At 40.0% G+C, this 24972-nt stretch overlaps 1 protein-coding gene across 1 annotated transcript in view; it reads right to left on the reverse strand.

Moving 5' to 3' along the window:
• Positions 1-24972, reverse strand: part of cerkl (ceramide kinase-like) — an 85532-nt gene that overhangs the window by 47391 nt on the left and 13169 nt on the right. The window contains exon 2 of the mRNA XM_051710114.1: positions 11293-11526. Coding sequence (XP_051566074.1) covers positions 11293-11526 — 234 coding nt within the window. The remainder of the gene's footprint in view (positions 1-11292; positions 11527-24972) is intronic.

Genomic DNA, 24972 nt, shown 5'->3' on the forward strand with positions numbered 1-24972 from the left:
GTAGGAGAAATTTTAAGTAAACAATTCATGATTTTATTTCCTCAAAAAAGTGTAAACACTTTTGTTCTGAGTTTGAATATACAATCACTTTATGACTTTCTTCCATGGAACAAAAAAGGAGATATTAGATAGAATGTTAGGAACTGAAAGCCTCAGTTACCATTCACTTTCATTGTTTCTTTTTGTCCACACAATTTGTGAAGAAAGAAAACAATATGAGTTTGAATTCGGGACAACATGAGGGTTCATTAGCTGTATTTGTCTTAGGATATAAAATAGGATCAAAATACTCTCCTCTAACCTACATTTAAACAAGCCATAAACAGAGTTAGGGCTGGACAGCAAATCTCAAGAAAAAATCTAGTGAGTACAATACGCAGACTGATCCGTTTCTAAGGAGAAAAGAGTCGCCATGGTTACGCAGGTTGACTTAATGGAAAATCTGTTAATGTGTAACATTATCCACTCCACCATCGAGCTATTGTACATCAGCTCATATAAATGCTGTGTGACCTTGTCCAAAGGCACAGCTTCCTTCAAATGCCAAACACATTCTTAAAATTGCGTTCCGAGGGAGCTTTGCGTCCCTCTATTATCTTGTTAAACAGCTCAAAGCAATTTAATGTGCAGTGCATAATAGGAACTCTCGTGCTTTATTCCAAATGCACATATGATTTCAGATGGCTCATAAAAGCCCTCAGAGGAATGAGATGGACCTAATGGTTGACCCTTTAGTTCTCTTCTCACTCTGTTTGTCTTTACTCCTCCCTTTACCTATACAACAATAAAGTCGAGCTTGATGTCGAAGTGTGACCACGTGCTTTGACAAGAGCACCAAGAGCACATTATGTGTCTGAAGCGGAGCGCGGAGGGCTTCTAGGGCTTGACTGACCTGCCCAGACTAATCTTTCAAAAGAGGGTTTAAAGAGACAAGGAGGCTATTCCAATTCGACCAAAGTAGACTCTGTACTTTGTAGTACAGGTGCTGCTATTGTTGCCGGCCGTCTCCCCACGTGTTTGGTCTGTGTCTTGGCCCGACCGCTCACTCTCTGACCGCAGAGTTTAATCTGTCAGCTGGACGGCCACACCTCATGTGTCACCACACATCACATGGTTTGTCAAAAAACATGGAGATGTTGCATACTGCATTCAAGGCTCACCTTGAATTAAATAACACAAGGGATTGAGGGTCTGAGGTTTTTTGGGAACCGTTCACCTTTTGTGCCAAGTGTCAGCTGGGACACACCCTCTATTGTGCCACATTATTAAGGACTCCCTGGGAAACACCAGGCGACGATCCACTGGGCTGCTGTAACAGGTGAGTACCCCTGTAATCCAGCATGCCCACTCTCCCCCTTGGGGCGAATGATTCGGCAGCACTCCCTTGACAGCCAATAAAATAACAGAAATAATCCACCTATGGAAAACATGTGTCTGTGCATGGGTGTGTGTGTGCATTCATGTGAGAACATGTGCATGGGATGCTGGGGGGTGAGATGGAGGCTAAAGGGACCAAACAAACTGACAAGCTTTAATAACAGCTGTGAGAGCTTGTGAAGGTATAATTTCAGCAGGTGATCATGCACAGTGATGTGGCAAAGGGAATGCATTTCTCCATGAAGATAATGTTGAGTCAAATGAATGATTAAGGCCCTAATATCACATATGGGAGAGTAGGTCTGGGTGGTGTGATGATATATACAGGGTGATGATGAAAATGTATCAACCAATAGAGATTTAGCTTTACTCTTTATACCGCAAATAGACCCTTTTTACATTTCCTGGTTAGGAATGCGGAGCAAAATAGCGTAAACTTTTATAGCTGTAAATGGCAGACCACAGCAAATATAATTTTTGTTCCCATTTGCTGTAACAGCAAAAGAAAAAATTCACTATTACGTTTCCAAGACTTTCCAAAAGAGGAAAAAATTGCATTTATTAGGAAAAACATGAAGCGTTTACTGCAAGTTGTAGTTGTTTGCGGTTGCTGAGCAGCGTAGAAATTTGGCACAATAATATAGCGTTTCACCAGATAGGCGGTGACAACACATCCAATGGAAAGTGACAACAACTTGTGCATTTCTGTGACTGAAGTAAAAGAAATAAAACAGCAGAACACACACACTTATGGAACCTCTAAACTGCACTAATGTTATAAAATACTCACAAAACACAATATCCCCCGAGTAATGTTTGATTCATTAAAGTATGACAACCAATATAAGCTTCAACAACCCTACCAGAAAACATATTCATAAACATTATAGCAAGTAAACAACTTTGCCATTTAACAGTTAAAAATACATCCAAACTGTTGTCTTGACGCTGCTGAAACTGCTGTAGCTTCACCAGCACATAGTAGCCAGTCCTTCTTTTCTGTGCTTGCGGACATGATGTAAACATGCACGAACGAATGACGTAAGCCTGTGTTTTTGCACCAAATCCGACCCAACAGCTAAAAATATAATCAAATCATTATTGTAGGCTTACTTGTGAATCGGGATAAAACTATGACAGGGTTTTTATTTACTCATTATTCACTTAATGGACTTTTGTTAATTTTTAAACAAAAAATCTTAGTGCAGCTTTAACATTAGTTAACTGCATTAGGTATCATGAACTAACAATAAACAATACTTGTACAGCACTTATTTTTATAGCATTTATCTTGGTTAATATTAATTTCAACATATCCATTTTTAAAACTAAAAGTTGTACATTAACATTAGTTACTGCATTATGAACTAACAATGAAAATAGTTGTTTTTTTTAAGTTAACATTAACTAATATTATTAAATGCTGTATAAATATATTGTTAATTGTTAGTTCATGATACCTACAAAATTTACTAATGTTTACAAATAGAACCTTCAATCACAAAGAGGACTAATTTCTGCCAATTAATTGGTGCCGATGGCTGCTTTTGAAACTGTCGGTTATCTGCTAATGAAGTATTAACAATCACCATCATTAACCATCATTAAAAAATATTCATCCACATTTAACCACATTTTTATCCTTACATAATCAAGTGTTCCAAATTTAAGCGTGCCCCATCAACACATACAGGTGCATCTCAATAAATTAGAATGTCGTGGAAAAGTTCATTTATTTCAGTAATTCAACTCAAATTGTGAAACTCGTGTATTAAATAAATTCAATGCACACAGACTGAAGTAGTTTAAGTCTTTGGTTCTTTTAATTGTGATGATTTTGGCTCACATTTAACAAAAACCCACCAATTCACTATCTCAAAAAATTAGAATATGGTGACATGCCAATCAGCTAATCAACTCAAAACACCTGAAAAGGTTCTCTGAGCCTTCAAAATGGTCTCTCAGTTTGGTTCACTAGGCTACACAATCATGGGGAAGACTGCTGATCTGACAGTTGTCCAGAAGACAATCGTTGACACCCTTCACAAGGAGGGTAAGCCACAAACATTCATTGCCAAAGAAGCTGTCTGTTCACAGAGTGCTATATCCAAGCATGTTAACAGAAAGTTGAGTGAAAGGAAAAAGTGTGGAAGAAAAAGATGCACAACCAACCGAGAGAACCGCAGCCTTTTGATTGTCAAGCAAAATCGATTCAAGAATTTGGGAGAACTTCACAAGGAATGGACTAAGGCTGGGATCAAGGCATCAAGAGCCACCACACACAGACATGTCAAGGAATTTGGCTACAGTTGTCGTATTGCTCTTGTTAAGCCACTCCTGAACCACAGACAACGTCAGAGGCATCTTACCTGGGCTAAGGAGAAGAAGAACTGGACTGTGGCCCAGTGTTCCAAAGTCCTCTTTTCAGATGAGAACAAGTTTTGTATTTCATTTGGAAACCAAGGTCCTAGAGTCTGGAGGAAGGGTGGAGAAGCTCATAGCCCAAGTTGCTTGAAGTCCAGTGTTAAGTTTCCACAGTCTGTGATGATCTGGGGTGCAATGTCATCTGCTGGTGTTGGTCCATTGTGTTTTTTGAAAACCAAAGTCACTGCACCCGTTTACTAAGAAATTTTGGAGCACTTCATGCTTCCTTCTGCTGACCAGCTTTTTAAAGATGCTGATTTCATTTTCCAGCAGGATTTGGCACCTGCCCACACTGCCAAAAGCACCAAAAGTTGGTTAAATGACCATGGTGTTGGTGTGCTTGACTCACCAGACCTGAACCCCAGAGAGAATCTATGGGGTATTGTCAAGAGGAAAATGAGAAACAAGAGACCAAAAAATGCAGATGAGCTGAAGGCCACTGTCAAAGAAATCTGGGCTTCCATACCACCTCAGCAGTGCCACAAACTGATCACCTCCATGCCACGCCGAATTGAGGCAGTAATTAAAGCAAAAGGAGCCCCTACAAAGTATTGAGTACATATACAGTAAATGAACATACTTTCCAGAAGGCCAACAATTCACTAAAAATGTTTTTTTTATTGGTCTTATGATGTATTCTAATTTTTTGAGATAGTGAATTGGTGGGTTTTTGTTAAATGTGAGCCAAAATTATCACAATTAAAAGAACCAAAGACTTAAACTGCTTCAGTCTGTGTGCATTGAATTTATTTAATACACAAGTTTCACAATTTGAGTTGAATTACTGAAATAAATGAACTTTTCCACGACATTCTAATTTATTGAGATGCACCTGTACATCCGAGGGGGCCTGGGTAGCTCAGTGGTAAAAGACGCTGGCTACCACCACTGGGGTTCGCTAGTTCAAATCCCAGGGCATGCTGAGTGACTCCAGCCAGGTCTCCTAAGCAACCAAATTGGCCCAGTTGCTAGGGAGGGTAGAGTCACATGGGGTAACCTCCTCGTGGTCGCTATAATGTGGTTCGTTCTCAGTGGGGCGCGTGGTGAGTTGAGCGTGGATGCCACGGTGGATGGCGTGAAGCCTCCACATGCGCTATGTCTCCGTGGCAACGCACTGAACAAGCTACATGATAAGATGCGCGGGTTGACGGTCTCAGACACGGAGGCAGCTGGGATTCATCCTCCGCCACCCGGATTGAGGCAAATCACTACACGACCACGAGGACTTAAAAGCGCACTGGGAATTGGCCATTCCAAATTGGGTGAAAAACTAAAAAAAAAAAAAAAACATACTTACGATCCCAACTTCATATCATGATGAAATGTATAAACCCCTTTATCTGGTGAATATACAGTGCATCCGGAAAGTATTCAAAGCTCTTTACTTTTTCCACATTTTGTTATGTTACAGCCTTATTCCAATATAATTATTTATAATTATAAAATGGATTAAATTCATTATTTTCTTCAAAATTCTACAAACAATACCCCATAATGACAACGTGAAAGAAGTTTGTTTGAAATCTTGAAAAAAATGAAGAAAAAAAAAATCACATGTACATAAGTTTTCACAGCCTTTGCTCAATACTTTGTTGAAGCAACTTTGGCACCAATTACAGCCTCAAGTCTTTTTGAGTATGATGCTACAAGCTTGGCACACCTATTTTTGGGCAGTTTCTCCCATTCTACTTTGCAGGACCTTTCAAGCTCCATCAGGTTGGATGGGGAGCATCGGTGCACAGCCATTTTCAGATCTCTCCAGAGATGTTCAATCGGGTTCAAGTCTGGGCTCTGGCTGGGCCACTCAAGGACATTCACAGAGTTGTCCCGGAGCCACACCTATGTTATCTTGGCTGTGTGCTTAGGGTCGTTGTCCTGTTGGAAGATGAACCTTCGCCCCAGTCTGAGGTCCAGAGCGCTCTGGAGCAGGTTTTCATCAAGGATGTCTCTGTACATTGCTACATTCATCTTTCCCTCGATCCTGACTAGTCTCCCAGTTCCTGCCGCTGAAAAAGATCCCCACAGCATGATGCTGCCACCACCATGCTTCACTGTAGGGATGGTATTGGCCAGGTGATGAGCGGTGCCTGGTTTCCTCCAAACATGACGCTTGCCATTCAGGCCAAAGAGTTCAATCTTTGTTTCATCAGACCAGAGAATTTTGTTTCTCATGGTCTGAGAGTCCTTCAGGTGCCTTTTGGCAAACTCTTACTGAGGAGTGGCTTCCGTCTGGCCACTCTACCATACAGGCCTGATTGGTGGAGTGCCGCAGAGATGGTTGTTCTTCTGGAAGTTTCTCCTCTCTCCACAGAGAAACACTGGAGCTCTATCAGAGTGACCGTCAGGTTCTTGGTCACCTCCCTGACTAAGGCCCTTCTCCCCCGATCGCTCAGTTTGGCCGGGCGGCCAGCTCTAGGAAGAGTCCTGGTGGTTCCAAACTTCTTCCATTTATGGATGATGGAGGTCACTGTGCTCATTGGGACCTTCAATGCTGCAGAAATTTTTCTGTACCCTTCCCCAGATCTGTGCCTCGATACAATCCTGTCCCGGAGGTCTACAGACAATTCCTTGGACTTCATGGCTTGGTTTGTGCTCTGACATGCACTGTTAACTGTGGGACCTTATATAGACAGGTGTGTGCCTTTCCAAATCATGTCCAATCAACTGAATTTACCACAGGTGGACTCCAATCAAGTTGTAGAGACATCTCAAGGATGATCAGTGGAAACAGGATGCACCTGAGCTCAATTTGAGTGTAATGGCAAAGGCTGTGAATACTTATGTACATGTGATTTTTTTTGTTTTGTTTTTTTTTAATAAATTTGCAAAGATTTCAAACAAACTTTTTCATGTTGTCATTATGGGGTATTGTTTGTAGAATTTTGAGGAAAATAAGGAATTTAATCCATTTTGGAATAATGCTGTAACATAACAAAATGTGGAAAAAGTGAAGCGCTGTGAATACTTTCCAGATGCACTGTACAGTATAAGCTGTGCAAGCTATTCACCAAATCATATTTTTGTTCTGGTTATTGAGATTTTGTTTGCACACTAAACTGCATTTGGGATTTCATTCAGTTTGGACTTTCTAACCTCTAAGTCTGGGCCACCCTGTCACAGTAAGGAAAGACTAAACATTTTTTAAACATTGACTATATCAATATTGAAGACTTGCGGCTGTTTAATCGGCTGTCCGCTTTCTTCCAACACCTTAGTTATCGGTACAGGCAAAATCCAATATCAGTCAACCTCTACTGATGCCAAACTTATTCATTTGTTATGAAAAATCTAATATTCTGGTTTGTGGCCATCAAGTTCCAAATAAAAAATAACCAATTGAGATGAAATACCTTTTTTTAAGTATTTAGATCACTTGTTTATCCAAAAATAGATGTAAAGCAAAACTAGTTATACGTGTTTCCAGCTACAATTCCCTGCAGTTTCCAGGTGAAATGAACACTAGAGGTGCTACAACAACTGTGTGTTTTATTCACTTTCACTCAAATCATGACTTTAATGGCTGATAATGACTTTATAAATACTTAATTTTCTCTCTATTACTCAGACACTGCTATTTTATGATATTGATACACTTTTACTCTAACACATCTTTTGAAAAACAATACATTTTAATGCTTGTATTAGAGACCAGCCTACATATATACACTTATTCCAAAATAATTAGTTTGCACGGTAGCTCACCTGATAGGGCGTTGGATTTAGCACTGGAAGACCGTGATTTAAGACCAGCCATAAACTCAAGCTGACACGTGACACGATAGAATCACAGAAGCAGCATGAAACCTTAAATCCTCGTCAGAATACGACATCATTTTTCTTGCTTTTGGCACCCCCAGCTGGACATTTCACTGGAAAACTGCAGCCAAACATGTTATACAGCACGTAAGTTTTGAATTGCAAAAATGTTGTCATGTTCACGTAAATTCCATGAGATCAGGATGATATTACCACATGGTTATTTCATAAATAATACATTTGTTGAATTTCTAGCTAAATAAATTAATAACTATATCATGACATATACCGTAACTGTGATATAAAGTTAATTAACTGCCCACGTATGAGACAGACAGGGTGATGCAGAATAAAGAGGAATACAAACAGAGGAACAAAATAAGGACAACAGGCTAAATGTACTATAATGTTTTTGTTTGTTTTTTTGTTTTTATATATATATATATATATATATATATATATATATATATATATATATATATATATAATATCACATGATTATCATCTCTGAGTATTAATTTTTCACCTCGCAGCACTAAATAAGCATGCCCCCTCTCCTTCGGGCTCCCTCAAGGCATATTCTTTAATTATGTTAATTAATTCATGTTCTGCCCAAAATACAGGCAGCCCTTACTCACAATTACCCACCAAAAAGCCAGCATTTCAATCTAAAGGGTTATAGGACAGACGAGCACAAAAACACTTTTTTGTAAAGACTTTTCTGTGGTTTATCTACGATAGGGAAGGGTTATGGAACAGCTCGATTGTAAAAAGTTGTGAAACCTGATACAATCCCCCCCTAATTCCCTGTGAGTAATGCACCTTCTGAGCACTGCTGTTACATCACCTCTTATTCAGTGCTGTAACTGAAATTAATGAGTGTTGTGTTAATACAGCATTATGACTAGGGCCTCATCACACAAAAAACACTTTCCAGAGATTTTCCCCGAACTACTATCTAGTCCCAAATTCATATCTCATGTCCAATCCTGTTTTAAATATAACATACTACTTGTATTGTGTGCTGTATTTATGTGGGATGCACTATGGACAAAAAGGGATTTCCGAAATTGAAATTTCTGTCTAATTGTGACGCTAGATTAAATCGGTCATAATGTGCAGAGTTGCATTCTCTGCAGACTGGGATTAACAGAGATTACACATGCTCATTTTCACAAAGGCAGCAGCTGAATGCTCAACATGCATTCAGCTGACGAAGGAAGTTTATACATAATACCCTCGTAATGCTTATGAAAGATGCAGTATTTTTGTTGGTCCTAGGGAGAGTCTTTAGGTGCAGTCAAAAGAGGCTTGAAGGATGTGAAATTACTTCAGACCCTGCAATGAATATCGGCATTAGTATGTGATGTCATGGTCTAGGGCTTCCGTTCTGAACATATAAAAAATAATAATAAATTAAAATTGTTCAAATATACTGTCTACTCCTCTTTTCAACAGCTATGAAGTTTGTATTCATTGTATTGTGCCAATGTGTAGTTAATCCTCTATGGACCTTTTACACAGACTGAGATGACTTGTTTCATTATTTAGCAGCATAATCAAGCAAAAAATGCTTATATTTTAGTAATTATTTAATGTAAATTTATAGCATTATTTTTTCCTATATAACCCTGGAATTATTTAAAAATAAGAACTAGTCAGCACTGCTGTGATGGGTTTTCAAATGCAGATGCTTAAAGAATGACACTCTTCTAACTCTTCTAACTGTCACAATCCATCAGTCTATATTTTTTCCTCTTTTGGAAAGTGGTGGAAAAATAATAATGGATTTATTCTATATATAATTTAAATATGGGGTTTCCCACTCACCACTATTGAAGTTTACGCCACAATAGTTTGCTTCTGCTTTCCAAACCCAGAAATTTGAAAGGCATCCATTGGTCAAACGTCTTTGTGCTGTACTATTTTGCAGGTTAGAATTTGATACTGTTCCAAAAGTCAAAAGCCAAAATTTCTTTGCATGTATTGCAAAAAAAAAAAAACAAAAAAAAAAAAGCATTCAAAGCTGTTAAGATTTCATGAACTTGGTGAATTTGCGCTTCAGTTGGACTTTAATTTAGGTTTATTTAATAACACAGTGTAAATTAAGATTTTTATTTAATAATGCTGTGTAAATGAAGACTATAAGTGTTACTGATGGACCATCTATGATATTCACTATAGCTACTGTACCTATGGTTACAGGTGATATTCATGGGTATCACAAGAACAGAAAAGGGGCTTGACTTTGATTCTTTGTTCATACAAACAGTATTCCAGCCGCTGCTGTTAATGGTTGCATGATCAGGACAGTCAGAGTCAAACCTGTAAATAAAAAAGGATATGCATCCCAAACACTGACTGAGCGTTGCCTTAGGGGCTATTCAGAACGAACGTGTTCCTGCGCTTAAAAAAAACTAGACAATTGAAATGGAACGCAGGTGTCTCGAGAGTCGTTTTAAAAAGTTCTTTAACTTGACACTGAAAACACATTGAGATGCAATGGTCGAAGACGTCTGTCTAGTGCATGTTTACATAGAAGAAACTAATGAAATACAGTGCAGACTGATGCAAAAATACTCCTTAGATGGGCTGGAAAACAAGTCTTTTCTGCCTCCCTCTATTAAATCCATTCCTGCCCTCCTTCATCCCTCCATCCCTCCCCCAAAACCAGTCTTGGGACCTGGAGAAGGAAGAGTTCTGACGCATTTGGAAGGACGCATGTCTCCCGTGCAGCACAGCGAAGCGCTAGGCAGGCCGCTGGCCTGTCTTGGCAATGAACGTTAGCAAGAGGAGGACAGATAATTACAAACTCCAGGGAGGCCGTAGGACCAACCTGTTCCTCCAGTCTGATCCAGCAGGTCCTTGTGGCCAACACCACCTCTTTCAAGACCCCCTCAGACACACTACACAATGATATGGTCATCATACAAAGGAGACGGTGCCTCATAGTTTTTTTAACAAACATCCCTTAATGCAGTCTATGAAGTTTATTCATTATACTGGTGCTTTTTGTGTATAGCCAGGATGTTGCTGACAAACCTAGAACTTAATTTCACTCATCTTTGAAGAGTCTGATGGATACTTGAGAAATTATTTACTTATAATACACTAGTTCTGTTACAAAAACTTGTGAGCTGTCATGCTGTCTACTGCCTACATAGGCAGCTGGCATTTCAGGGCACTCCTAACTGAAATGAAACCTCATGTGACCAATTCGGAACAGTGTAAATAGGCAGCAATTCATTTAGTGCATTATACAAATAGCACTACTTGCGGAATGAACGGGAGACTAGACTCACAATTGATTTTAATAGAGTTTGGCATTAGCAAATTGTTAAGCTAACAACACAATGCTCTTAATAAGCATAAAAATGCATAGCACACACAAATATTGGGCAAAATAGTCAATTTTTAATTAGATTGAACTATTTTTATTGATAGTATTTGAAAGCTGCAAATTTGTTTAATGAGCTTGTTCACTGAGAAATTGGCCGAAAAGAGGGTATCTTAATTATTCTGCCTGCTTTTTACAACATTCTATGAACATGTACCACACCTATGATGTCTTAAAATGATGCAAATGTTGACCAAGTTAATGTTTGCACAATGTGAGCAATAGAATTCACTGAAACTTTCTAGAAATTTTTTCTTTAAAGCTTCATGTTCCATGCTCGATTAGACATTGTTTTTCATTGCCTGGCAGATTTTCAATTGCTGTGCTTCTGAACGTACCATTGAGGATCTCTTTGAGGGTTTTGAACCAGATCTCACAGTGGTCCACGCTCAGGTTGTTGAGGTGGATGGCATGGTCCTTGAGTTTGAGTCCTTTCCTCTTGCACTGGAAAAGTGTGATGCCCAGCAGAGTGCCGCCCATCTGCTGCCCCGCAGAGCGTCGCCGTTTTACCTTCACAGCAAACACGTCCTTGAGCTCAACGTATTCTTCTTGCTTCTTCACATCACGATCAGCTAAAGCAAACACACAGAAAACATTTAGAAGGGTCATATAAAACATCTCTTAATACATCATAAAACATTTTCTTTCCAACTTTGTCCATTTACAAAGTTAGTAAAGGGTTTTTATTAGCCAAACCCCCTCTCTGACCTTTTTTTTTTTTTTTTTTTGCTGCTGTGCCTTTAAGTCTTCTACGTAAATGCCCTTTTTGCATGTTAAATAATATAAAGTGCTTTGCTGCATTTAAACATGAGCTGCTGGTTTGCTGTTGGGTCCAGTATAGCTTTTAACCACCCCATCTTGTGATCAGGGACCAGAGTGGCAGGTGCAACACACAGCAATAAAACAACACAAGGTTTGAACTTCAAATAGGCTTTGTTGATGTGTACATGTGGGTGGTCTTGTGTTCAAATCTTTTTGATGTCAAAAAATTGCAGAAATACAGAAACAACATTTTTGCAGCTTAGTTGCGAAAAACGGGGGTGGTGGGGCAATGTAAAATTTAAGAAATGGTTATGCTTGCATGATCTAAGCCATAAAATTAACTGACACTACATCTCTAGAAATTAATTGTAGAGATTTGATAGACCACCAATTGAATATTGGGGAGGACGTGTCCTCCTAAATTTTTCTGGTGGTTATTGCCATGTTGATAACAGAAACAACAAAAACTAGTTTTAATGGGTGTCAATTCTGACTTTTAATAGCATTGTACTTGATACTCTGGCAGTACTTTCAGCTTCAAGCTTCCCATTCTCTCCTGCCCCCCTTCTGTAAATGATTACCCACAGGCAAACTCCAAAACAGCCCTGGAAATCTGTCTATGAGCTTCAAGGTGGACTTAGTTCTGTAGCCGCCTCTCTAAATGGAACTCTCTCTTCTTGTGTAAAAGTCTTTCCTCATTAGGAGCACCCAAGCCGCACCTCCGCGTTTCAGAACATTAACCACCCTCTCACATTACTGCGCAGGACACCCATAGCCATCTGTTCCAGCTCGGGCTCCTCCTCGAACCTCTCTATACCTCTACCACTCTATTTATTTAACTCTGGTGCTTCGTTTCATTGTGGTCACTCCACAAAACCCCTCAAGTCAATTGAATTAGTAGGAATAGGAGATAATCTCTCCCAGCAGAGCTTTCCGTGAGCTGCGACAAATGACAAAGTGTCCCATGTTAACGGTCGTGTACAGGAAGCTGTGTTTGGGGGGGGCCTTAAGGGGGGGATGGGGGTAGGACCAAAAAGGGGGGGCTACATTACAGTAAGCCAGCACCCTGTCCAAATCAATCTTGGCACATCTGCCTGATGCCAACCGTAAACAGGATTAGAGAAGGACTTATCTGCTTGATGCTAATTGTGTTGCAGTTTTGCACATGTCCACTCTTTCAGCTACCTCCTTTTAATAGAGAGAATCCAAACACTGCTGTAAACTGCCCTTTTCAGGCCCTGTCTGTCAGCATGTTCACAGTGCTAGTCAGGTTGGTCTAGGCTCTGATGTTTTAAAGCTTTGGCAATAGGACCTAATTAGTCCCCCCAATTAGTTGCAGTAAAATTGAGTTTAATTGACTAGCACACTATGTAGAAGCAATGAGATGTAGATTGAGATAATACACTTCACAAAGCGCAAGTCTGACTAGCATTTCCTGCTTATCTGCTCAAAAAAACAGGCCACACAATTGGAACTTTTTCATTTTTGCTAATACTGTGCTCTCACTATTTTTGGGGTCCCATATGTTCTTGCTTACACAAACTTTTTTTGTATCTCTATTTTATTTTAGCCACTTTACAGCACACAGTTGGTAATCTATTTTTAAGGAAATAATGATGCAATTTTAACAACTACATTAACCCTCATGCACTGTTCGGTCTTTTTTTACCAAAATCAATTTTGTTTCTTCAATAAAACTGGCTTCCTTTATCTGATGGGTACGATACTTGGTGACTTTTAGTCCATTTGATATCTGAACACACACAAAGAAATTAGAGTTGATTCGATCAGTCTAAGTGGTAGGAAAAACAAAGTTACACTTGTACTGTTCCCGGTCAAAAGTGACCGCCATCTGAAATGAATGGAAAACACTAAAAATCACAGATTATTTTTCATTATTTATTATATAAAATCTAAAAAACAACCACAATGGAGAAAACACACACAGATACATGAAGGGGTGAGACTACCAAACATCAAGAGTGCAAAACACAAACACACACAAAACTGAACTGGTCAGACAATAAAACAGAACCAATTTTTTTTTTTTTTTAAATGCAGAACACACACATCAAAATGAATTGGTGAGACCATAACAAATTTACAATGCTGAACACACACACACACACACACACACACACATTCATCTTGTTACAACCAGGGATAAATTAGGTTATTACTTGTTTTTCTACTCATTTCAGGTATGCAAAAACTGAAAAAATATCCTCAAACAAATCAAACAAAATGCTTAACTTTGACAAAAGTAGCCTTTGATAATGTTTAAATATATATCTAAATGCAGAACTTGTGACAAAATCTAGAAATCATCTTCACTTCAACCAGAGATTAATAAGTAGCTCTCTGCTGCCATCTAGTGTTTATACCTGTAATTTCATCAGTTTTTTTTTAAATGGACAAGAAAGAAAGAAAGAAAGAAAGAAAGAAAGAGAACAAACTATTGAGGTTATTTGCTCGAGTGATTACTCCAGATTGTTTGTGTAACAAGAAGTTTTAATAAGACAGCTGGCCTATAATGGTATTAATTGGACTTCTGGGTCATGTAAACACCTTATTCGGAATATCCAATGAAACAGAATATTAATGGTGCACTCAGTCATTTTTTTGAATACTGTGGGTCTGTTCCAAAGCCTCATGAGCATCCTCCGGAGGCGGCATTTTAAAAATCATAAGCACGCTCCCGACGCAAAGGCTGTTCCAAAAGATAGTTCTGTTTCATTCCTCCTGACCGCCAGAGGCAGTGTTAAACACTAGTGGATTATCGCCACACCAGCCAGTCGAAAGAATATACCAATAAAGTCACGTGATGACGTAGGCTGAGCTCAGAGGGTTATACACCGTGATAGCTCAGCACTCCACCTCTTTCGCTTTCTCACCTGTTACAGATTTTGGAGTTTTTTTCCGGAGGCTATTTGCACTGTCAAGTGCAGCTTACTAGAGCAGCAAACTCATCGTCTGCGCAAAGCTGTGACAGCATGCTTCCACCATTTGATTTGGATTTCATTTCAGATTGGCTTACAGGTGCATCTCAATAAATTAGAATGTCGTGGAAAAGTTCATTTATTTCAGTAATTCAACTCAAATTGTGAAACTCGTGTATTAAATAAATTCAATGCACACAGACTGAAGTAGTTTAAGTCTTTGGTTCTTTTAATTGTGATGATTTTGGCTCACATTTAACAAAAACCCACCAATTCACTATCTCAAAAAATAAGAATATGGTGACATGCCAATCGGCTAATCAACTCAAAACACCTGCAAAGGTTTCCTGAGCCTTCAAAATGGTCTCTCAGTTTGGTTCACTAAGCTACACAATCATGGGGAAGACTGCTGATCTGACAGTTGTCCAGAAGACAATCATTGACACCCTTCACAAGGAGGGTAAGCCACAAACATTCATTGCCAAAGAAGCTGGCTGTTCACAAAGTGCTGTATCCAAGCATGTTAACAAAAAGTTGAGTGGAAGGAAAAAGTGTGGAAGAAAAAGATGCACAACCAACCGAGAGAACCACAGCCTTATGATTGTCAAGCAAAATCGATTCAAGAATTTGGGTGAACTTCACAAGGAATGGACTGAGGCTGGGGTCAAGGCATCAAGAGCCACCACACACAGACATGTCAAGGAATTTGGCTACAGTTGTCGTATTCCTCTTGTTAAGCCACTCCTGAACCACAGACAACGTCAGAGGCATCTTACCTGGGCTAAGGAGAAGAAGAACTGGACTGTTGCCCAGTGGTCCAAAGTCCTCTTTTCAGATGAGAGCAAGTTTTGTATTTCATTTGGAAACCAAGGTCCTAGAGTCTGGAGGAAGGGTGGAGAAGCTCATAACCCAAGTTGCTTGAAGTCCAGTGTTACGTTTCCACAGTCTGTGATGATTTGGGGTGCAATGTCATCTGCTGGTGTTGGTCCATTGTGTTTTTTGAAAACCAAAGTCACTGCACCCGTTTACCAAGAACGTTTGGAGCACTTCATGCTTCCTTCTGCTGACCAGCTTTTTAAAGATGCTGATTTCATTTTCCAGCAGGATTTGGCACATGCCCACACTGCCAAAAGCACCAAAAGTTGGTTAAATGACCATGGTGTTGGTGTGCTTGACTGGCCAGCAAACTCACCAGACCTGAACCCCATAGAGAATCTATGGGGTATTGTCAAGAGGAAAATGAGAAACAAGAGACCAAAAAATGCAGATGAGCTGAAGGCCACTGTCAAAGAAACCTGGGCTTCCATACCACCTCAGCAGTGCCACAAACTGATCACTGCCATGCCATGCCGAATTGAGGCAGTAATTAAAGCAAAAGGAGCCCCTACCAAGTATTGAGTACATATACAGTAAATGAACATACTTTCCAGAAGGCCAACAATTAACTAAAAATGTTTTTTTTATTGGTCTTATGATGTATTCTAATTTTTTGAGAGAGTGAATTGGTGGGTTTTTGTTAAATGTGAGCCAAAATCATCACAATTAAAAGAACCAAAGACTTAAACTACTTCAGTCTGTGTGCACTGAATTTATTTAATACACGAGTTTCACAATTTGAGTTGAATTACTGAAATAAATGAACTTTTCCATGACATTCTAATTTATTGAGATGCACCTGTATTTGGTGAGTTTTTTACATCTTTCTGCTCGTCAGTAACACTTAGTGCCTCTCGGTTCTATCCGGTGGCTGGTTTCCCACTAAATTTATTATCTCTCCATAAGGGTTTTTTGCCAAACTTTGATACTCTGGGCCTTACGGTGCAATCCGACGGCTAGTTTCAATTGAATATTGGATAGTGTGTTTTTATCAGCACGACATTCCCGGTCCTTTATCTCCACTTGTAGCCTTACGGTTCTATCCGAAGGTGTTCATTGCTGATCTAACATGGCCCATAATGCTATTGCTACCAGCTTCCTGCCGATCTGTTAACTGTGTCCAAATGCACTTCTCCCCGATGATGGACACGATGTTTGCCCACCTTGTTTGGGAATTCAGCATCTGAGAGATGCTCTCACTGACCCGCTTTACCAATGTCAGAGAGACGGCTCTGTCTCGCTGAATTGGATCCTAATTTGATGATTAAACTCGTGCAGCCGGAGTTAGCCCCCCCACGGACTCAGAAACGCTGTGCTTCGGCGGCAGCACAACTAAGATAAAAGCTAATGCTAAAAGGAGCCATATGGAGGACCCTTTGCTCACTAAGACGGTGGCTGTTCTTTCTTCAGAGATGGCAGAGCTAAAGCATCTTCTCCAATCGCTTCAACCTGTGATACCTGCCCCACCTGCAACAGTGATACAGGAAGAAGAGGACGTTTCAAATCCGGGAATTGAGGAGGAATCTCTTGTCTCCCTTATCTTTCACATCATTTAGACATGGATGTTCTCTCTTCAAGTGCTACCAACTCTCATTTTCATGAGCATGTGGAACTGAAAGATAATGTTGTTGTGCAACTTCCCCCCCAGGATGGTTTTTGAGGGAAGATTGGTTTGAGGGTCAACCTCAAGGACGCATACATTCACATTTCTGTTGCTGTTCATCACATTGCTTTTCAGTTTTCAAAATCAGACCTACCAGTTCAAGGTCCTACCCCATCGGGCTGTCCCTCACTCCTTGTGTCTTCACAAGATGCATGAGTGCAGCACTGTCTCCCCTATGGTCAAGAGGAATCCGAATTTTGCCTTATTTGGATGACTGGCTGCTTTGTGCCCCCAAACAACTGGTCAGACAACACCTTGACAGTGATCCATCTGAACCATCAGGGGGGTACGAGGTCCCGCAGGTCCCTGGAACTCAGTCACGAGATTCTCACATGATGCCTGCCATGACTTGTGTCATTAAGAGCGGTTCAGATTCCAGGGTCAGACAGTCAGATAGCAGATGCTCTCTCCAGAGACCGACTACATTCGGGCGAATGGAGGCTTCATCCAGATGTAGTACAGGAGATCTGGCATCAGTTTGACAGGGCGGAGGTGGATGTTTTTGAATCAGAGATGACCACTCACTGTCGTTTATGGTTTGAAAGGACAGAAGCATCCAGCCCCTTGGGTCAGGATGCACAATCTCATGAATGGCCGAATTGCCTACTAAATGCCTTTCCTCCAATTCCACTGTTGTGGGAGATGTTGCACAGGATTTTCATATGCAAACACAGGGTTCTTCTGGTGGTGTCACGGTGGCCGGCCAGGCCTTGGTTTCCTCTGCTTCTGAAGCTCTTGGTGGGCACTCCATGGCAGCTTCCCCTCAGGAGGTACCTCCTCTCTCAGATGGAAGGTTGCGTTTGGTATCCAGGCCCTGCTCACCTGCAGCTTTGGATGTGGCCTCTGTGCTCAACCCTCTTCTAGGGGACTGCGATTTGGCAGTTATTCACACTATTTCCAATGCTAGGACTGCTTCCACACAGCAGCTTTATGATGCACATTGGAAACTTTTCTCTGCATGGTGCAAGGAGCGTGGGGTTGATCCTGTGAAATGTGAAGTTCCAAGAGTCTTGAGTTTTCTCCAGTGTCTTTTGGATGATGGCAAGGAAGGTGTATGTTGCTGCAGTTTCTGCCTACCACGTTCCAGTTGATGGTTCTTCTCTGGACTCTCATGGTCTTGTATGCTGTTTTTTGAAAGGTGTGAGACGTTTGAGGCCAGCTCACAATTCCCATTTTCCTGTGTGGGATTTACCACTTGTACTTGCTATCTTGTGCTCCTCCCCATTTGAGCCTTTACAGAGTGCTGACCTTAAGTAGTCATCTTTGAAGACTGATTTTTTTACTGGCTATTGCTTCTGCTAAACGTGTCAGTGAGCTACATGCATGGTCTGTTAATGAACTGTGCTTGCCTTGGTTGCCGGAAGATTCTTCAGCCCAATCCATCTTTTCTTCCAAAGGTTCTCCTTGCTCAGTTCATAAATCAGTCCATTGACCTAGCCTTCTTCAGAACCAGAGGACTCAAAGGGTTTTATCTTGTGTCTGGTACTTGCTTTAAGGCCTTATGTGGAGGCTACCACTCATTTCAGTCAGTCCAGTCAGCTTTTTGTCTGTTACGGTGGTGCAAAGAAATGTGCCCCTGTATCGAAACACAGGTTGTCAAACTGGATAATGGAAGTAATCACTCTGGCCTAGAAGGACGCCCAAAAGCTGTTGCCTAGGGGTTTGTCCTGTCATTCCGCTAGGGCTATTTCTTCTTCATGGGCTGCTTTTAGAGGAGTCTCCTTGGCAGATATCTGTGCTGCTGCTACCTGGGCTTCTCCATGCACCTTTGCCCAGTTTTACAAGCTCAACGTTGCTGCCCCTTATGCTGTGAGCTTTGCAGTTCTTCGACAGCAACCTTAACAGGTTTCAGGTGTGTGGTATTCCTCATGACTATGTTAGTATTAATTATTTACTAGTGTTTAACACTGCCTCTAGCAGTCAGGAGGAATGAAACAGAATGCTAGTTACATATGTAACTGTGGTTCTGTGAATTCCGGATGACCGGCAGAGTTCTTAGTCAGTCAGAATGCGCAAGAAAGACTTCCGAGGTGGAGTGCTGAGCTATCACGGTGTATAACCCTAAGAACTCAGCCCACATCATCACGTGACTTTGTTGGTATATTCTCTCGACATATTTGGCTAGTGCAGTGATAATCCACTAGTGTTTTACATTGCCTCTGGAATTCATCTGAAATTCACAGAACCACAGTTACATACGCAACTAGCGGTATCTTAATTATGCTGCTTCTTAAGATCTCTCATTTTGGCCAAATTCTAAGGTAGCATAGTATGTATCCTTCCCTGGGTAGGCGATCCCAGAATGCACCATGATGAGCTTGGCGGGGGAAAAAATCCAAGATGGTGGAAGAAGCGAGATACGTTTTTATTAAAAATACACTTAAAATTCATTCACTACTTTAAAGTATTCATAATTAACAGTTTAATATGACACAAAACTAACTATTTACCCTAAATGTGTGTGTGCTGTGCGTATTTATTCTCATTACAGGATTGCATCGTTTCTCTTGTGTAACCTGTATTGAAATCAGTTCGAGTTGAGTCTCCCATGTGCTGCGCATGAGTAGCACTATTTGACTAATGCGCAAAGCTGCCACCTCTGTAGACTGTTCCAAATCGACTCCATTTCAGTAAGGATGTTGCCATAGGAGACAGCTGCCTATATAGACAGCTGCCTATGCCTATGTAGGCAGGAGACAGTGAGGCAGCTTACTAAGTTTTGGAACAGACCCCATTTGTCATCTTAGACTTGCACTGACACCTAGTGGTGTGGATGCAGCATCATTCAAACACAATAGTTTTCAGTTAACAAGTCATTGAAGAAATTCACTATTCACAGACAGCCATGCCTAAATCCGCTACTGCATGGCAGCCCCGATGAGGGGACCCTCTCCATGTAGAATAAAACAGCTTTTATAATGTTACTGATATGACTCGTACTCAGATGAGTCTTCATCTCATGAAAGTGGTCATGATTTTCTACAGATTTGCTATTCATTTCTTTAGGAGTAAAACTTTTTTATTGAAGAAAAACGTACTGAATGCACCTTTACTTTACATCTGTGGATGTCCAAATAAAAGTCATTCTGGGTGCTGCATGATACAGGCAATAGGAAAAGTTGCAACCTAGTCACACAGAATGAACGTTACTATAAATACAATTTTGCAAAACTGATTTTTACGTACATCGTTCTACATTTTGTTGCAATTTCTGTGAAATTAACATGAGGCGCTGCAACAACTGTGCATTTTATTCACCTTCACACACACAATTATGACTACATTGGCTGATTATGACTTCATAAACACTTATTTTTTGCATTATTACTCACACACTCATAACACATGTTATGATAGTGAAACACTTTTACTATAACACATCATTTGAAAAATTATTCATTTTAACACTTGTATTACTCACCTACATTGACACACTTATTCCAATGAGATTAGCTTGCGCGGTAGCTCACTTGATGGAGTGTTGAACGTCAGACTCCACGGTTCGAGACCAGTCAAACACGCAAGCTGACACGTGAGATGAAAGTGCCGCAGAAACGTCACAAAATGACATGGTAATTTTAGAAAATTTGCTTTTCGTTTCTCATTTAGTTTTTGGACACTATCGGTTAGGTTTAGGTGTTGGTTTATGGCAAGGATGTCTGTTTTGTTTACCTTTCATTTGATGTTAGTTCACTATTGGTTAGGTTTAGGTTAAAGATTTGGGTACGTTTTACTCATTAAAACCTTCATCTAATATTCACCTTAAAAACTTTGCCTGATTACATCACCATTTCATTCAATTTTGGTGCCCCCTGCTGGGCATTTCACAGGGAAACTGCAGCAAAATGTGTATGGAAGCACGTAATTTTGTTTTGCAAAAATGTTGCCACAGTCACATAATGTTCATGAGATCAGGCTGAAAAATCAAGCACTAGAATAAAAACTTTTTTTACATTAACTAAAAACATGTACATAAAAAAATATAAAGATGGGTGAATGCTATGTAGGAGTCTCATGGTTTATATTTTGCACTTTTGTGTTCTGTTTTCAAGAACATTAATGAAAATGAACAAGTTTTAATAATAGAAAAATGGGAAACGGTTGTCTTGGTGAAATTGTAATATGCGGATTACTGTGTGTATGCCTAAATATTATTCCAATAGTTGATGAGCATGTAAACCTCTTTTTCTGAATAAAGGCCTAACCAGAATGTAGACCTTAATTAATGTGCATGTAAACATAATCAATGATTGGTGCAATTTTAATACCTGTGGCATAGGCAAATATACTGTAAGCTGAGTGACAGTGCAGTTTCATCAATGAGAAAGGCACAACACACCTTAAAGATGGATGGAATATGTAGATTTCTTGTTCTAAAAGCTGTCACACCTCTATTGTATAATCTGAAAGGGATTTAAGAGCAATCCATACAAACACTCAAAGCTGGGGTTTAAAGAAGATTTTTGCTGGTGGTGCCTATGCTGCAGGGCACGCAAGTTCACAAATAAGATGGACCATATGTTCAGGGTCATTGGTCTAAAGGGGCTGCAAGGGGCCAAATCAATATGACACGTCTGGTAACACACGAGGTCATATAACACGGAGCCCTGCTGAAGCCTGACTATAGATCCACAGTCTCTGGAGATCTCATCTCTCTCATTGACAATTACATGCGTCTCTGTATGCAGACACCACTCACAGCCGTCAGTGACACACGTGTACATGCTCTGGTCACATACACTGGCTGTCAATTCATGTTTTCTGTATAACTATGAACTAGGCTGAATTCAATTAAATTCAATATGACAAAATGGACCCTGTTTACTTTATTAATCCACATTCTTTTTCTTATTGTGCACAATTCATCAGTGCACATTATTTAAAATAAAAATAGTTTTCGACATCTTTATACAACTAGCTACATACTGGGACAAGTCAAAGAGCCCACCACCAAATCTCTATGATATTCAAGCCCTTAGATATGGCTCAGTTTTCACATGTACTATGAAATCTAATGTAATAAGTGTTTTAAAACGAACAGTAGTGGCTTTATCATGACAACATGTAAGACACACACACTTTTTTTTAAAGGGATAGTTCACCCAAAAATGAAAATTATGTCATTATTTACTCAACATCAGTCACTATTTACTTTCATTGGACTGAAAAAGTATGCAATAAAAGTGAATGGTGACTGAAGCTAACATTCTGCCTAACATCTCCTTTTGTGTTTCAACAAAGACAGAAAGTCAAATGGTATAAATAGTTATGAGTATATATACTGTATATACACTATATTGCCAAAAGTATTCGCTCACCTGCCTTTAGACGCATATGAACTTAAGTGACATCCCATTCTTAATCCATAGGGTTTAATATGATGTCGGCCCACCCTTTGCAGCTATAACAGCTTCAACTATTATGGGAAGGCTTTCCACAAGGTTTAGGAGTGTGTTTATGGGAATTTTTGACCATTCTTCCAGAAGTGCATTTGTGAGGTCAGACACTGATGTTGGAGCCTGGCTCACAGTCTTCGCTCAAATTTATCCCAAAGGTTCTCTATCGGGTTGAGGTCAGGACTCTGTGCAGGCCAGTCAAGTTCATCCTCACCAAACTTGCTCATCCATGTCTTTATGGACCTTGCTTTGTGCACTGGTGTGCAGTCAGAACCGGAAGGGGGCATCCCCAAACTGTTCCCACAAAGTTAGCATGGAATTGTTCAAAATCTCTTGGTATGCTGAAGCATTCAGAGTTCCTTTCACTGGAACTAAGGGGCCAAGCCCAGCTCCTGAAAAACAACCCCACACCATAATCCCTCCTCCACCAAACTTCACAGCTGGCACAATGCAGTCAGACAAGTACCGTTCTCCTGGCAACTGCCAAACCCAGACTCGTCCATCAGATTGCCAGATGGAGAAGCGTGATTCGTCACTCCAGAGAACGCGTCTCCATTGCTCTAGAGTCCAGTGGTGGCGTGCTTTACACCACTGCATCCGACGCTTTGCATTGCACTTGGTGATGTATGGCTTGGATGCAGCTGCTCGGCCATGGAAACCCATTCCATGAAGCTCTCTACGCACTGTTCTTGAGCTAATCTGAAGGCCACATGAACTTTGGAGGTCTGTAGCGATTGACTCTGCAGAAAGTTGGCGACCTCTGCGCACTATGCGCCTCAGCATCCGCTGACCCCGCTCTGTCATTTTACGTGGCCTACCACTTCGTGGCTGAGTTGCTGTCATTCCCAATCGCTTCCACTTTGTTATAATACCACTGACAGTTGACTGTGGAATATTTAGTAGTGAGGAAATTTCACGACTGGACTTGTTGCACAGGTGGCATCCTATCACAGTACCACGCTGGAATTCACTGAGCTCCTGAGAGCGGCCCATTCTTTCACAAATGTTTGTAGAAGCAGTCTGCATGCCTAGGTGCTTCATTTAATACACCTGTGACCATGGAAGTGATTGGAACACCTGAATTCAATTATTTGGATGGGTGAGCGAATACTTTTGGCAATATAGTGTATATATATATATATATATATATATATATATATATATATATATATATATATATATATACACATATATATATAGTATACACACTACCGGTCAAAAGTTTTGAAACACTTGACTGAAATGTTTCTCATGATCTTAGAAATCTTTTGATCTGAAGGCGTATGCTTAAATGTTTGAAATGAGTTTTGTAGACAAAAATATAATTGTACCACCATATTAATTTATTTCATTATAAAACTAAAAAGTAATTAAAAAAAAAAAGAGTTTTTGAAATTGATGACTTGGACCAAATAATAAAGAAAAGCAGCCAATAAGTGCCCAACATAGATGGGAACTCCTTCAGTACTGTTTAAAAAGCATCCCAGGGTGATACCTCAAGAAGTTGGTTGAGAAAATGTCAAGAGTACATGTCTGCAAATTCTAGGCAAATGGTGACTACTTTGAAGACGCTAAAATATAACACAGTTTTGATTTATTTTGGATTTTGTTTAGTCACAACATAACTCCCATAGTTCCATTTATGTTATTCCATAGTTTTGATGACTTTTGATGATAAAAAATTATAATAAAGAATGAATAAGTGTTTCAAAACTTTTGACCGGTAGTGTGTGTGTGTATATATATATATATATGTATGTGTTGAAATATATGGGTAAGCTAATGCCCTGTTTTTCCTTTGATTTGGATATTAGCCTCTACCGTATTTAATTTTTTGTATTTTCTTTATTCTTTATATATATACACACACACTATATGGCCAAAAGTTTGTGGACACCCCCTTCTAATTAAGGAATTTGGTTACTCCATTAAATCCAGTAAAGAAAAATCTTAATGTTTCTTTATGTAATGGCTTGGGCTTTGTGTGCTTCCAAATTTGTGGCAACTGTTTGGGGATAGCCCTTTTCTGTTCCAGCATGACAATGCCCCTGTGAACAAAGTGAGGTCCATAAAGAAATAGTTTACTGTGTCTGGCGTGGAAGAAATTGACTGGCCTGCACAAAGCCCAGACCTGAACCCCACTGATCACTTTTGGGGTGAACTGGAACAGCAACTGTAATTCAGGCCCCATCGACCAACATCAGTTCCTGACCTCACTGATAGCCTTGTGTCTGAATGAGACCAAATCCCTGCAACCATGTTGCTACATACAGTGGAAAGCCTTCCCAAAAGAGTGGAAGCTGTTATTACAGCAAAGGGGGAAACTGATGCCTAATGTTTTGAAATCAAATGTTCATCAAGCAAATATGGTGTCCACAAACT

This window comes from Myxocyprinus asiaticus, chromosome 11 (assembly GCF_019703515.2).
Source record: "Myxocyprinus asiaticus isolate MX2 ecotype Aquarium Trade chromosome 11, UBuf_Myxa_2, whole genome shotgun sequence".
Taxonomy (NCBI): Eukaryota; Metazoa; Chordata; class Actinopteri; order Cypriniformes; family Catostomidae; genus Myxocyprinus; species Myxocyprinus asiaticus.